The sequence below is a fragment of the Stomoxys calcitrans genome, chromosome 4 (assembly GCF_963082655.1).
Source record: "Stomoxys calcitrans chromosome 4, idStoCalc2.1, whole genome shotgun sequence".
Classification (NCBI taxonomy): Eukaryota; Metazoa; Arthropoda; class Insecta; order Diptera; family Muscidae; genus Stomoxys; species Stomoxys calcitrans.
The window spans coordinates 75303144-75320353 of NC_081555.1; the positions used below are offsets into that span (position 1 = coordinate 75303144).

At 38.7% G+C, this 17210-nt stretch overlaps 2 protein-coding genes across 2 annotated transcripts in view; one reads left to right on the plus strand and one right to left on the minus strand.

Moving 5' to 3' along the window:
* Nucleotides 1-478: 478 nt before the first annotated feature.
* LOC106093939 (uncharacterized) lies at nucleotides 479-1849 on the minus strand. Its single transcript, XM_013261102.2, has one exon. The coding sequence runs from the start codon at nucleotides 1832-1834 to the stop codon at nucleotides 479-481; it is 1356 nt and encodes a 451-aa protein (XP_013116556.2). The 5' UTR covers nucleotides 1835-1849.
* A 1829-nt stretch (nucleotides 1850-3678) lies between these two features.
* LOC106091850 (vitellogenin-1-like) overlaps nucleotides 3679-17210 on the plus strand; it is a 40905-nt gene continuing 27373 nt past the window's right edge. Inside the window, exon 1 of the mRNA XM_059367478.1 lies at nucleotides 3679-3721. The gene's annotated coding sequence lies outside the window, so the exon portion shown is untranslated. The remainder of the gene's footprint in view (nucleotides 3722-17210) is intronic.

Consider the following 17210-nt stretch of genomic DNA (forward strand, 5'->3'; position numbering starts at 1 on the left):
TTTGATAGGTTTTGGGATGGGGCGCCTCCCTAGGTATCCCATCCGCAATTTGGATACCAAATGAGAGCACACAAAATTTCGCTTAAATGGCACAACCCATCTCCGAGATCTGGCGTTTTTGAAAACTAGGGTAAGGGGGAGGGTCCGCTTACCCTACAGATATCAAAAAAATGTAGTACCCTTTTTTCATCACGGGATCACTATGCACCATCAGTGAAAATTTCAAGAAAATCGGTTCAGCCGTTTCTGAGTCTACAAGGAACACACAAACAAACAAACACGAATTGATTTTTATATATAAAAAAACGATAGTTATATATTAAGCATTTCGGTTCGTTTGCTAGTTATTAAAATTTTAATATTATTCGTTTGGATAAAATTAGATACTTTTAAATTATGGAAGGAATAAACTTTTAACTATTTATAGGCTAATTGATATCATAGACTTTTTTGAAATATCGTCAAGTGAAAACAATACTTAACATCCAATGCCATTGTTTTCTGCGTCCGCGTAGCTTCCTGTGGCCCAGGAGTCGCTATTCCAGGAGGCAGCACCCGAGGTAACCTGTGGTGGTTCATAGATGAGAGCAGGGGCACGTCTATCAGCACTCACAGCAGAAGCTTCCTCGACTACCAACTGTACGTTTTTAACACCTTGACCCACTGGGGCTGCAGGTTGATGTTGGGACTCTTTAGACTTTTGTACGGTCAATTGAATGGGCACTACTTGAGGTTGCTGGGGCTGGATTTGATGTTGTGCAATGGCTACTGGAGCAGGAGCAGGAGCAGGAGCTGGAGCTGGTGCAGGTGCATTAGAGGCTTGCTTTTGTATGGTCACTTGTATGGGCTGAAGTTGTTGTGGTTGTGGAGCTGGTACAACAGTTTGCACTGTCTGAATTTGAGGACGTGGAGCTTGATATTGGGACTCTTCAGACTTTTGTATGGTCAATTGAATAGGCACTACTTGAGGTTGCTGGGGCTGGACTTGAGGTTGTGCAACGGGTACTGGAGCAGAAGCTGGAGCTGGAGCATAAGAGGCTTGCCTTTGTATAGTCACCTGTATGGGCTGGACCTGTTGTGGTTTTGTGGCTGGTACATTGTACGATGATACAACAGTTTGCACGGGAGTTTGCACTGTCTGAATTTGTGGACGTGGAGGTTGATATTGGGACTCTTCAGACTTTTGTATGGTCAATTGAATGGGCACTATTTGAGGTTGCTGAGGCTGGACTTGAGGTTGTGCAACGGGTACTGGAGCAGGAGCTGGTTCATAAGAGACTTGCTTTTGTATAGTCACTTGTATGGGCTGAGGTCTTGGTTGAGGAGCAGGTTGTACGTATTGTACTCCTTGGGGTCTCGAAACATAGACTGGCCTGGGAGGAGCAATGACTTGGGGTTGAGGTTGGGGCACAGAGACGTACACAGGCTTAGGTTGAGGGGCTGAAACATAGACAGGATTAGGTTGTGGCACGTATGTAGGTTGAGAAAATATCTGGGGCTGAGAATGGGTAACAGTAACGAAAATTTGTTTCGGTGGTGAAGACGCAACAGGTGCAGGAGCTGGTGCTGGAACACCAATGGGTAGCCAACCTCCTGAAGAAGATGATGCCGAAGATGAGCTGCTGGCATAACTTGTTGAGTAGGAGACGGTGGGTTGCTCAATGACTTTATTTACTTTGATAACTTCAGGGTTTCCAGTATAACCACTGCCATAAGTTTGGGCACCCCAGCCGTAATTGGAGCTGCTGCCAGTCCAGACCGGACGGTTATAGTTATAACCACCGCCAGAGCCTTCTCCTAATCCTGTATTAAAAAAGAATGCTTCTGTGGGCATTGCTACCACCGCTAGCGTGGCAGCCAAAACACAAGCGTATGTTTTCATGGTAAAAATTTTTTCTATTCCCGAAATAGATACAACCGAATTGATGTTCGTAGACAACTAACTGACTTATTTCTCATCTCACAACGCATTTATAGTCGTACTAAGTAAATACTATGATTTAATGCATCAATTATCAGCCAACAATGTCAATCAGTATTTTTTCTGTTTTTTTTTTTATTTTATTTATATTTTTGTTTTGAGTGGGTATTACCCGCATTAGACCACCACACTCATCCCAATTTGGCACTTAAATTCACGTTGCGAATCAAATTTCTCACTTTTGTCATTTGTAGCCATTGAGAGGCCAATTTCCGTATAAGCATATAAATTGCAGGGCTTATTAATTAGCATCGAATGTGGCAAATGTAGAATGTCTAGTACAGATTGTGTACATTAAAGTTATAATTTTATGCACACATTTTGCTTAGTCTGCAATAGATCGATGTGCCGTTTAATATTTTCAATGTATTTTGGTTCGACACATATGCTGTGAAGGTGGGGTCTTTCGCAGATTTGATTTCTGTGCGGGATGCATATAATTCGGGACTTACTTCTGATTACCAGAAGCGAAATTTCAAGTAGCATTTTTTGGTCTTATAGTGGTAACTTTTTGTTGGGAGTAAAAGAAAAATCCTGTGAAAACAAATAAAATTCTAAATGTAAATATCCTGTAAAGTTATAACGATCATCACACGAAACGGTCTCTCTGAACAACAGCAGATTTGCTTGTGAAGTACAAGGCCGGTATTATTGCCTGTGGTAAAGTGGAATAATTTCATATTGAACTGGAGGACAAAAAATTTCCAGAAAAAAAGACAGAGATTTTTACGCCCTACAATTACAACTCATTTTTATAGCGGAGTCCGAACGGCTTGCCGCAGAGCGACACCTCTTTGGAGAGAAGTTTTTACATGGTATAGTACCTAACAAATGTTGCCAGCATTAGGAGGGAGAACCACCGCTGAAAATCATTTTCTGACAGTCTCCACAGGATTCGAGCACAGGCATTCAGTGTCATAGCGGACATAGTAACCTCTTCGCTACGGTTGCCTCCTTTTTTTACTTAGTCTAAAAAATTATATGTGCAAAATGTTGTGATTATTGGATACCAAATGCTACCTGTACCCTGATTACAAAACGCGGAAAGACGTACAATCGGAATTGCGCCTAGAAGGAGATGGCTAGATTGAACTAGGAAGTAATTCTCAGTCGATCGGTACTCTTTTTACGGCCAAAGAAGTGGCTAATATGTCGGCTCACAAGGCTTGATGTTTTAAGAGAGTGAGGTCGAGGTATGTGGCCTAGTGGCCCCCAGCTGGTAGAAAACTATTCGCCGGCTTTTATATACGCCAATTGTAGCGCTGGCCTACCGTTGACAGGAGGAAGAGAACGACGTAACTGCTGCTACTATTATAGGAGTAATAATCGGGTGCTGTGCGATAGGGCGTATGGACGTGCACATGGGAGTCCCACATAATGATTACTGTGGAAGCTACCATAATGAGCAGGAGTAGACTATCTAGTACCAATTTTGTTTATGACTGGGTCTACAGGGTAGACTCCTCAAGTACGTGGATAAGACGGAGTGGTTTACACAGACGGTCATTAGTGCGAAGACGAGCACTCACCGAGTGGACTCTCACGTGAAGGCGTGTCGGATAGTTGCTTGTCCCCGTCTCTCTCCGTGCAATTATTCCTTTATTTTCACATTTTGCTCACATTTTCTTTTCCTTTTTCGCCTACTTTTCTTTTTCTCTCTAGTATATCACACTGGGCCTGACTGGCCTCAGAGTGGACTCAACTTTCCATGGTGGTCTATCCAATCAACCGTAACCTATGGTAAATTTTTTGAGGACACATAAATTGTAATTTGCATCTATTTAAGGTGAAATTTAAAAAAAAAAAAAAACTCTTTTATATACGTTCAAGTTAAAACATGATAAGGCTATTCAATGTAAAATCATCTCTCTATTTAACTTTTAGTGACACAGATTTATGAATGACATTTAGAATGATGTGCTTTCTAAGCTTTGCAAGGTCAGCCGCGGCAGTCACAAAGATCTAGATCGCTGCAATTTTAGGGATTGCAATTGGGCCCAATCGGGCTATGTTTAGATATAACTCACATACAATCCGGTTTTCCGATTATACTTCTTGATCCTTTGATGGCGCAATTCTAATCAGATTTTGCGAATATTTTACACAATGACCTCAAAATTTAGCCGAGTGTGGTCTGAATCGGTTCATTACTTGATATATCTCCCATACACACTATGGCTGGTAAGTAGAGACCGAATCGATCCATAACCTGGCACATACCTAATTTGGTATAACCCGAATCTTGGGTACGCCCACCACCAACATGGAATCGGATAAAAATGTACCCTAATCAAATCGGGTAATGAATGAGAATCTCTATAAAACTAAAATAAGAGTTATAATAGCAAGCTGAGCTCCATAATTGTGAGGTCTTTTTCGAAATGGGCATAAAATTATAAAAGATCAGGCAAACAAAAATAAGGGAGCTATACCAATATTTGGCTGCGTCCATGGACTTCAAAGGCCTATAGGTCACCTGAGACATAAGTATTTTAAGATAATTCCATCAAAAAACCTTCATGAATTTTATAATTATTATAGTTATATATTAAGTATTTCGGTTCGTTTGGTAGTTACTAAAATTTTAATATTTTTCGTTTGGAAAAAATTAGGTACTTTTGAAATTATGGAAGGATTTAACTTTTAACTATTTATAGGCTAATTGATATCATAGACTCTTTTGAAATATCGTCAAGTGAAAACAATGCTTAACATCCAATGCCATTGTTTTCTGCGTCCGCGTAGCTTCCTGTGACCCAGGAGTCGGTATTCCAGGAGGCAGCGCTAGAGGTAACCGGCGGTGGTCCATTGGTGAGAGCAGGGGCACGTACATCAAAACTCTCAGCAGAAGCTCCCTCGACTACCAACTGTACGTTTTTAACACTTTGGTCCACTGGAGCTGCAGGTTGATATTGAGACTCTTCAGACCTTTGTATGGTGAACTGAATGGGAACTACTCGAGGTTGCTGGGGCTGGACTTGAGGTTGTGCAACGGGTACTGGAGCAGGAGCTGGTTCATAAGAGACTTGCCTTTGTAAAGTCACTTGTATGGGCTGAGGTCTTGGTTGAGGAGCAGGTTGTACATATTGTACTGTCTGGGGTCTCGAAACATAGACTGGCCTGGGAGGAGCAATGACCTGGGGTTGAGGTTGTGGCACCGGGACGTACACAGGCTTAGGTTGAGGGGCTGAAACATAGACAGGCTTAGGTTGTGGCACGTATGTAGGTTGAGGCACGTATGTAGGTTGAGCAAATGACTGGGGCTGAGAATGGGTAACAGTTACGAAAATTTGTTTCGGTGGTGAAGACGCTACAGGGGCAGGAGCTGGTGCTGGAACACCAATGGGTATCCAACCTCCTGAAGAAGATGATGCCGAAGCTGAGGCTGAAGCTGAGCTGCTGGCATAATTTGTTGGGTAAGAGACGGTGGGTTGCTCAATGACTTTAATTACTTTGATAACTTCAGAGTTTCCAGTATAACCACTGCCATAAGTTTGGGCACCCCAGCCGTAATTGGAGCTGCTGCCAGTCCAGACAGGACGGTTATAGTTATAACCACCGCCACCATAACCTCCACCATATCCACTTCCGCCGCCTGAGCCTCCTCCTAATCCTTTTTTAAAAAAGAATGCTTCTGTGGGCATTGCTACCACCGCTAGCATGGCAGCCAAAACACAAGCGTATGTTTTCATGGTAAAATTTTTTTGTATTCCCGAAATAGATACAACCGAATTGATGTTCGTAGACAACTAACTGACTTATTTCTCATCTCACAACGCATTTATAGTCGTACTAAGTAAATACTATGATTTAGTTATTAGCCAACAATGTCAATAACTATTTTTTTCCATATTTTTTATTTTATTTATATTTTTGTTTTGAGTGGGTATTACCCGCATTACACCACAAATTACAAATCAAATTTCTCACTTTTGTCATTTGTAGCCATTGAGAGGCCAATTTCTGCATAAGCATATATATTGCAGGGCTTATTAATTAGCATCGAATGTGGGAAATGTAGGATGTGTACTACACATTGTGTAGATTAAAGTCATAATTTTTTGCACACATTTTGCTTAGTCTGCAATAGATCGATATGCCGTTTAATATTTTTCAATGTATTTTGGTTCGACACCTACGCTGAGAAGGTGGGGTCTTTCGGAGATTTGATTTCTGTGCGGGATGCATACAATTCGTGATTTACTTTTGATTACCAGAAACGAAATTTACAAATAACACTTTTTTGGTCTTATAGTGGCAACTTTTTGTTGGGAGTAAGAGAAAAAGGAAAATCCTGTGATAAAAAATCAAATTCGAAATGGATCCTGTAAAGTTGTAACGATCATCACATGAAACGCTCTCGTTCCATATAAAGAAGGTGAACTTCACGCATCTGCTTGTGAAGCACAAGCGTTGTTTTTCGTTTGTAAGACGATTCATGGTTAAATTATAGACTTAACTGAAGATGTTTGATAGTGAAACAGAACACGGAGCGTGCGTGATCTGCTAAACGAAATGTCCCAATGCAGAATACAATGTATTAATGGTGTCGCACAGATTCTCAGAAAGCCTCTGCGTTCATTACTTATTAAGCCAATGTGCTTTCGTTCCATTGTCAAGAAATAGAAGTTTCACAATTTCTATTTCCACCGATCTCCAGCTAAGATTGTACTGCTCTGCGTTATTATTAGATGAACAACAAGTTTTTGATAAAGTTTGGCTCAAAGGACTGCTGTACAAATTAAAGAAACTTCTCCCAGCACCACACTCAAGAATATGTAAAATAGCAGCCGGGATACCCCAGGCATGTGTTTTAGGTCGTGTATTGCACACAATTTCCATACATGATATGACCTGTATTGATGATGTTACAATTGCAACTTATACTAATGACACAGCCATTCTCTTTTCAAATAAATATTTGGCGGAAGCTTCCCGAATAATCCAATTGCAATTGGACACCTTATTTATTTGGCTTATCGCTTGGAGTATTAGACAAGAAATCGTATCATATAACACTTTTAGAAGGGGAAACTGTCCCAATGTCTTCGAAAACGGATGTCTGATCCCACACAATAATTCTATTAAATACTTAGGTATCCATCTTGACAGAAAATTGATTTGCAAAGCACACCTAGCCTTAAAAAATAGTTCAAAAGTTGTGAGGAACGAAGTCTTAATTAAATTTAGAAAAGAAGATTCTATTGTATAAATATATTTTAAGACCTAAATGGTGCTGCGGCGTATAACTATGGGGAACATGCAGTGACTCAAACATTAAAAAAATTCAAACAATGGAATTGAAAATCTTGAGATGTTCAACAAATGCCTCATGGTGTGTTACAAATAAAACAATTCACAACGATCTGAATGTCCCATTCGTTATTGATGAAATATACAAATACAGCAACATTTACCTCCAAAGTCTAAGCAACCACATTAATACATCAGCTATTATATTACTTGATGGAACTAATGATGTTCGACGATTGAAAAGATATGATGTCATTGATCTATCCTTTAGAAAATAAGTTGGAATTACAGCTGAGGTATGATCTCTTTATATTTTAGTTTTTATACCCACCACCGAAGGATGGGGGTATATTAATTTGTCATTTCGTTTGCAACACATCGAAATATCCATTTCCGACCCTATAAAGTATATATATTCTTGATCAGCGTAAAAATCTAAGACGATCTAGCCATGTCCGTCCGTCTGTCTGTTGAAATCACGCTACAGTCTTTAAAAATAGAGATATTGAGCTGAAATTTTGCATAGATTCTTTTTTTTTGTCCATAAGCAGGTTAAGTTCGAAGATAGGCTATATCGGACTATATCTTGATATAGCCCCCATATAGACCGATCCGCCGATTTAGGGTCTTAGGCCCACAAACGCCACATTTATTATCCGATTTTGTTGAAATTTGGGTCAGTGAGTTGTGTAAAGCCCTTCGACATCCTTCGTTAATTTGGTCCAGATCGATTCAGATTTGGATATAGCTGCCATATAGACCGATCCTCCGGTTTAGGGTCTTAGGCCCACAAAAGCCACATTTATTATCCGATTTTGATGAAATTCGGGGCAGTGAATTGTGTAAAGTCCATCGACATCCTTCGTTAATTTGGCTCAGATCGGTCCAGATTTGGATATAGCTGCCATATAGACCGATCCTCCGATTTAGGGTCTAAGGCCCATAAAAGCCACATTTATGGTCCGATTTCGCTGAAATTTGGGACAGTGAGTTGTCTTAGGCCCTTTGACATGTTTCATTAATTTGGTTCAGATCGGTCCAGATTTGGATATAGCTGCCATATAGATCGATCCTCCGATTTATGGTGTAAGGCCCATAATAGCCACATTCATTATCCGATTTTGCTGAAATTTGGGACAGTGAGATGTGTTAGGCCCTTTGACATATTTCTTCAATTTAGTCCAGATCGGTTCAAATTTGGATATACCTGCCATATCGACCGATTTCTTGATTTATGGTTTTGGGCCCATAAAATGCTCATTTATTCCCCGAAATTTGGAACAGTGAGTTAAGTTAAGCCCCTTGACATACTTCTGCAATATCGCACAGATCGGTCCAGATTTGGATATAGCTGCCATATAGACCGATATCTAGGTTTTAGGTTTTGGGGCCATAAAAGACGCATTTATTGTCCGATGTCGCTGAAATTTGAGACAGTGAGTTTGGTTAGGCTCTTCAACGTCCTTCTTCAATTTGGCCCAAATCGGTCCAGATTTGAATATAGCTGCCATATAGACCGATCTCTGGATTTAAGGTTTAGGGCCCATAAAAGAGGCATTTATTGTCCGATTTCGCCGAAATTTGGGACAGTGCTTAGTGTTAGGCTCTTCGACATGTTTATGCAACTTGGCCCAAATCGGTCCAGATTTGGATATAGCTGCCATGTAGACCGATATCTCGATTTAAAGTCTTGGCCCCATAAAAGGCGCATTTATAATCCGATTTCACTGAAATTTGACACAGTGACTTATGTTCGGCTTTTCGACATCCGTGTCGTATATAATTCAGATCGGTATGAGGTATATGAGTATAAGGTATGAAATTTTCACCGAATTTTGATGAAAGGTGATTTACATATATACCCGAGGTGGTGGGTATCCAAAGTTCGGCCCGGCCGAACTTAACGCCTTTTTACTTGTTAGTATTATATAAATGTATTGCTAACTTTCCAAAGAAGGGTTGATAGTTTCTGTTATTCAGAATATTCTTATAAAATTTGCTTTTATTTTAATAGATTGCAAATAATTAAATGACAACGAGGAAAGGCCTGTACAAAATTTTGTTAATATTGGTCAATAAATGCACTTGCAGTAGCTCAAGGAGTGAAAATCGGAAATAGCTATATCTAAAACTGAACCGATTTCTATGAAATTCACCAGTAATGTCGAAAGTCATTAGAAAATCGGTTAACAAATGACCATTTTATTGCATTAATACTGCAGATCGGACAAACATATATATCGGAGCTGTATATAGATCTGTGATGTTGAGAGTCATTAGAAAATCCTTCCCGCCATATTAAAAAAAAACATCGGTTAACAAATGATCATTTTTATACCCTCCACCATAGGATGGGGGTATACTAATTTCGTCATTCTGTTTGTAACTACTCGAAATATTCGTTTGAGACCCCATAAAGTATATATATTCTTGATCGTCGCGACATTTTATGTCGATCTAGCCATGTCCGTCCGTCCGTCCGTCTGTCTGTCGAAAGCACGCTAATTTCCGAAGGAGTAAATCTAGTAGGTCGGTTGGTATTGTAAATGGTCCATGTTTTGATATAGCGCCATATAAACCGATCTTAGGTCTTGACTTCTTGAGCCTCTAGACGGCGCAATTCTTATCGAATTTGACTGAAATTTTGCATATAGTGTTTTAGTATCACTTCTAACAACTGTGCTAAGAATGGTTCAAATCGGTTCATAACCTGGTGTAGCTGTCATATAAACCGATCTGCTCTCCTATTAGAGCGATATCAAGATATGATCCGGTTTAGACCACAGTTGAATTATATGTTGGAGACCTGTGTAAAATGTCAGCCAATTCGATTAAGAATTGCGCCTTTTGGGGGCTCAAGAAGTAAAATAGAGAGATCGATTTATATGGGAGCAGTATCAGGCTATAGACCGATTCAGACCATAACAAACACGTATGTTGATGGTCATGAGAGGAATCGTCGTACAAAATTTAAGGCAAATCGGATAATAATTGCGCCTTCTAGAGGCTCAAGAAGTCAAGATCCCAGATCGGTTTATGATCTGGATGGACGGACAGACGGACGGACATGACTAGATCGACATAAAATGTCACGACGATCAAGAATATATATACTTTATGGGGTCTCAAACGAATATTTCGAGTAGTTACAAACAGAACGACGAAATTAGTATACCCCCATCCTATGCTGGAGGGTATAAATTTTCAGCGGTGGTGGTAGGCCCCTTATCATTGAGCTTAAACTTGAATCGGACTGCACTCATTGATATATGAGTAGTTTGCCCCTGTTCCTTAGTGGTATGTTCATGGCCAAAATTTGTTTGCAATTTTATATCTAAATCTGAAACGATTATTTCCAATTTCAATAGGCTTCGTCTCCAGGACGAAAACATGCTTTATCAAATTTGCTTATATGAAAACTAGGATCTGTAGTTTGTACGCAAATTAACATGGACAGACAGACGGACAAACAGCTGAACATAGCTAAATCGAATCAGAAAGTGATTCTGAGTTGATCGGTATACTTATCAATGGGTCTATCTCTCTTCCTTTTGGGTGTTACAAACAAATGCACTCTGTACCACTGTAGTGGTGTAGGGTATAAAAAGTATACCATCAAAGTTACTTTAACAAGACCATACCAATAGAGGAAAGTGCTCCAGAGTAAATATGCCACCAGATGATAAATAATTAATTCATCATATAAATACTGAAGTGCTTTAAATAATGACATACCGCTAAACATACCTAAGTACAGAAAATAATAGCTTCGCTTTAATAATAATTATTGCTTATATATTATACCCTCCACCATAGGATGGGCGTGTATTTTTTGACACATACAGCTGCCTTTTGTTCCGTGCTCCAAACTTTGATAATTAAAAACTTAAATACATCCGTTCGTACACCAAAAAAGTTCTTAAAGTATACAGCAGCGCCTGCTGAACACCCACTGACGAAGGCGGCTTGGAGGTTGCCTGTGATGTAAAGATTTTACACATTCTATTAATTTTTATCGCGAAAAAAAATTATTTCTTCATTGGAATGTGAGTTCTTCTTCACTAACACAGACAAGGCAAAAGGTAAACATCAGCTGTACTATTCTATCATACTTGTCGAAAGGCTGTTAATCGATAACAAGTGCCAGCTGAAGTATTTTATCGTTATCGTCGATCATATGTTGTACTGTGTTGCCAGATGAATAGTAAGCGCACGTTATTATCAACATCACCGGATCAGGCAAATCATACACCGAAAAAATTTTCGCCGTGCCAAAGCATGAATTCTGACCACAAAGATGTTTTCTCATGGAGCAAGCTGGGGGATATGTTGGACGACAAATTGAAGGACGTTGCCAAGAAGGAGGATGTGGCTGCAATTAAGCAAGAAGTGGAAGACTTGAAAGTTGAAAACTCTAAGTTGAAAATCGAGGTAGAGAAGCTTACGAACCGAATTGAACAAATAGATAGACGAAGCAGGTCGGCAAATGTTGTGGTGAGTGGGCTTTCGTGTAAAAGCACCTTATCAGCTAAGAAGAGATTTGAAAAAATATGTAAAGATGATTTGAAAATGGAAGTTGATATCGTGAAAACAAGAATGTTATCGTCTGGCAAATCCTTTATCTTCTCTCTTGATACTTATGGACAAGCGCAGCGTGTAATCGATTCAAGGACAAAACTAAATGGAAAATCTATATATATACAAAAAGATTATACTGCCGTTGAACAGATGAATAGATACAATCTAAGAAAACTGTCTAAAGTACTATCCAGTAGCAAAAACAATATAAAAGTTCGTCTAGGTGAATTCTGTATTTTCGTTGACGACATAAGATACACTTGGGGAGATGGTAAAATACTTGCACCTTCTCAACGTGAGGCAGATTATCTCAACAATATTCTAGCAGATACAGATTGTTCTTTTGAAGTTCACTGTCAAAAACCAGTTAATTCAAGTAATGTAAGCTCAGGTTCTTTCACACAATAGCAGTTTGATTCGTGCCATATACTATCTTATAATGTTTCAAATCTACAAAGTTGTCTCAATTCTGGTAATTTTGTAACTTTTTTTAAATAATTTTGATGTTTTCCTTTTATTTGAAACACATGTAACTGCAAATAAACGATCAAACTTTTCGTCATACCTCAAAAACTACTACCTACACTGGGTGGACGCAATTAAAATGAATAGATTTGGTAGAGCAAGTGGAGGAGGCCTCTATGGATTCAAAAAAGAGTTAAAAATCTCACTCAAAGCTAACTTTATAACGTCATACTCTTATCCATTTCTATCTTTAAATATTTGCGGTAACACAGTCTATTTAATTCCCATCTACATAAACTGTACTAGCTGGAAGCATGAGGCTGAAAAATTTGACTCCTTTTTATTGGATCTTGGCCCAACAAACTTTTGCCTAATGGGAGATATGAATGCCAGAATTGGCAACGTCCAGATTTTAGACAACAACATGATTCGTGGTATTTCTCATATTAATTCCGTTAGAAAGTCCAAAGATATAACTACAAACTCTCGTGGGAAACAACTATTGAACATTGTTGAGAACATTGGCGGTATTATATTAAATGGTAGGATAGATGGCGACGTTGAGGGAGAATTCAGTTTCTGCGGTGTAATGGGTAACTCTGTTATTGATTACTGTATCTGTTCCACTACTTTCATTCATTATGTCGAGAAACTTGTGATTCCCCCTAAACCATATTCTGACCACATGCCTTTGTGCCTTCAAATCAGAATTCCTAGGCTAATGGGCAGTGGAGGCGATAACAACATTCAACACCGTCTTTATTGGAAAGGAATATATAAAGCACAGTATGTACGAAAACTTAATTCCATGCTACTTGATCTAGGTCAAATGAATAGTTTACCTGTTGATGTTATGGTCGAGAGCATTTCCCGGGCAATTAGACAGGCTCATATCCACAGGAGGAATAGAAAATTTTTTGAACCTAGGCAAAGATGGTTTGATTGGTCTTGCTTCCGTGCACGGTCTGTTATGTACAGAAGGCTAAAATTGTACAAAAGAATGAATACGGAGAACAATAGGAGGCTCTATTACTCATCAAGGAAAAGTTTTCGAAGGCTGTGTAGTGAAAAGAAGTTGGAATATTTTAACAACAACTTGATGAGGTTAGACGAAGTAAAGTGTAGCAAGGAATGGTGGGAACTATCTAAATCATTAAGTACCAGTTCGAACAGCATGAAAGGAAACATTGATGCAAATGAGTTCAAACGATATTTCAGCTCGCTTTTGGATAAGTCTGGTCAATCCCAGGAAATTAGTTGGTGCATGCCGTTTTTCGTAGACCCGTTCTTAGATTCCCCTATTGAATATTATGAATTATATAATGTTATAAGGAAGTTGAAACCGAATAAGTCCCCAGGGCAGGATGGTATCCCTTATGAGTTCTACAGACATGCTCCCAGATGTTTCCTTCAAAAACTGTTATACGTTTTCAATCAAATCTTCCTTAAGGGAGACATACCAATCACATTCACTGAATCCATTCTGATTCCATTACACAAAAAAGGTGATGTAAACGTACCAAGCAACTACAGAGGCTTATCGCTTATTGACTCGGGTTGTAAAATTTTCAACTCTATTCTTTTGAATAGGATAACGAATTGGTTGTCAATGAATAGTATTTTGAATGAATTTCAGGCTGGCTTCAGAAAGGATTATTCTACGATTGACAACATTTTCAATTTAGTTAGCATTGTGAAGTTGAACCAGGCTAAAGGTAAGACCACTTATGCCTTTTTTGTTGATTTTTCCGCGGCTTTTGATCTTATCCCAAGAAACAGTCTGTTCTACAAACTCTCATCTTTAGGACTTTCAACGAAAATTGTATCGATAGTGACATTACTGTACAAGAATACTAAAAGCAGAGTATGGGATGGAAATACATACTCGGAATATTTTCCTGTAGAGTCGGGAGTGAAACAGGGATGTATTCTTAGCCCAGTTCTTTTTTCACTATATTTAAATGACTTACCCGATGCTCTAACTGGAGGAATAAATATCGCGAACACACACGTGAAGATACTACTCTATGCCGACGATATTGTGATCTTGTCTGATACACCTAAAGATTTACAGATTATGATTGACACTTTGCAGGAATATTGCAGTACATGGAGCTTAAAAGTAAACCTTACTAAGTCGAAAGTTATGGTTTTTAGAAAGAGTACTAGGATATCGTCCGGTCTTCGTTTCCGCTACAACGATGAAGATATAGAAATAGTTAACAGATATACTTATCTCGGTGTGGAAATCGCGTACAATTTGTCTTTCAAAGACCATTTAAAGAACAAATTATCGGCATCGAAAATTGCTATTAACTCCACGTGGTCGAAATATATAAATAACCCAAGAATCTCTCACGATAATAAATTAAAAATATTTGACTCTTGTTCAAAGTCTATCATGTGTTATGCTGCTCAAGTATGGGGTTACGAAAAATATGATGATGTTGAAAAGTTGTTTCGTTTTTTCATTAAAAAGATGTTTTACTTACCTAACAACACACCTAATTATATGTTGTATCTAGAATCCGGACTATACTCCTTATACTCCTCCACCCTTAAAACTCATTTTCTTTACATCAAGAGGGTACTTCAACTAGAAGTTAGTAGACTTCCTCGAATTCTAGCAGAGGAAATCCTTAAACTAAATATTTCCTGGGCAAAAGTGTGGTCGGAATTATGTCAGGATTTGAACTATCTGCCCGCCAACAATAGATTGCCCTTATGCGCCTATTGGAGGGAAATAATTGATGCCTTGAATGTAAAGGAACGATATAGTTTTGAATCGGCAGCCAGAAATTCTCAGTTTCACGATCTCTACCCACATCTTGATTATAATATGATCCCAACACTGACAGAGAATCTTTCTGCTCGTGCTACCAGCTTGATCATTAAAGCCAGAGGTGGATTGCTTGATCTGAATTCCAGGGCATTTCGAAGTAACACTACTGGCATATGTTCTATCTGTAACACAGATGAACCTGAAAATACTTTACATTTTATTGGAAAATGTCCTATTTTGAAAGAATTTAGGAAACTTTATTTTAACAAAATAAGTCTCGAAGAAAATGAAACATTAAACATACTAAATGGCACGAATCTTACCTCTCTGTACTCTTATTTAGAAAGCTGTATCAAATATAGAAAATTAATAATAAACTGTTTTGATGTTTGAAAATTATATAAATGATTAAATATTTTAACATGGCAAGCAGCATATGTGCTAAGCCATATATAGATTGTATGCTTAAGAATCAATATTATATACATGCATGTATTATTTTGTATTTCTTAATCAATCTATTAATAAATAATAATAATAATAATAATAATAATATCGCCATTCTGTTTGTAACAGCTCTAAATATGCGTCTGAGACCCCATAATATATATATATTCTTGATCGTCATGTCATTTTAAGTCGATTTAGCCATGTCCGTCCGTCTGTCTGTCGAAAGCACGCTAACTTTCGAAGTAGTAAAGCTAGCCGCTTCAAATTCTGCAAAAATATGTTTTATTAGTGTAGGTCGGTTGGGATTGTAAATGGGCAAAATCGGTCCATGTTTTGAAACAGCTGCCATAAAAACCAATCTTGGGTCTTGACTTGTTGAGCCTCTAATGGGCGCAAATCTCGTCCGATTTGACAGAAATTTTGCACGTGGTGTGTTTGGAATCACTTCCAACAACTGCGCTAAATATGGTTTAAATCAGTCCATGTTTCGATATAGCTGACATATAAACCGACCTTGGGTCTCGACTTCTTGCAATAACTGTGCTAAGTATGGCGCAAATAGGTACATAACCTGATATAGCTGCCATATAAACCGATCTGGGTATTGACTTCTTGAACCTCTAATGGGCGCAAATCTCATCCGATTTGGCTGAAACTTTGTACAACGGCTTCTCTCATGACCTTCAAAATACGGGGATTATATGGTCTCAATCGATCAATAGCTTGATACAGCTCCCATATAAACCTATCTCCCGATTTTGCTTCTTTAGCCCCTACAAGACGCAATTATTATCCGAATGAACTGAAATATTACACTATGACTTCTACAATGTTCAGCAATCATTTATGGTCCGAATCGGACTATAACTTGATATAGCTCCAATATTATAACAATTCTTATTCAATATTCTATGTATGTCTGAAAAGAGATATCGCACATAGAACTCGACAAATGCGATCCATGGTGGAGGGTATATAAGATTCGGCCCGGCCGAACATAGCATGCTCTTATTTGTTGTCCATAAGCAGGTTATGTCCGAAGATGGGCTATATTGGACTATATCTTGATATAGCCCCCATATAGACGGATCCGCCGATTTATTGTCTTAGGCCCATAAAAGCCACATTTATTATCCGATTTTACTGAAATTTCGGACAGTGAGTTGAGTTAGGCCCTCCTCCTTCAATTTGACTCAGATCTATTCAGATTTAGATATAGCTGCCATATAAACCGATCCGCCGATTTAGGGTCTTAGGCCCATAAAAGACACATTTATTATCCGATTTTGCTGAAATTTTGGATAGAGAGTTGTGTTAAGCCACTTGACATACTTCTGCAATTTGGCACAGATAGGTCCAGATTTGAATATAGCTGTCATATAGCCCGATCTCTCGATTTAAGGTTTTGGGCCCTTATTGTGCGATGTCGCCGAAATTTGGAACAGTGAGTTGTGTTAGGCCATTCGACATCCTTCTCTAATTTTGTCCAGTTGGGTCCAGATTTGAATATTGCTGCCATATAGACCGATCCGCCGATTAAAGGTCTTAGGTCCGATTATTGTCCGATTTTGCTAAAATGTCGTCATCCTTCTTCAATTTGACACAGATCGGACCAGATTCGCATATAGCTGCTATATAGACCGATCTCTCAATTTAAGGTTTTCGGCCCATAAAACTCGCATTTATTGTCCGATATCGCCG

Bases quoted from the DNA above. Each gene is read 5' to 3' on its own strand.
- LOC106093939 (XM_013261102.2), bottom strand. From the start codon at position 1,834: ATGCCCACAGAAGCATTCTTTTTTAATACAGGATTAGGAGAAGGCTCT.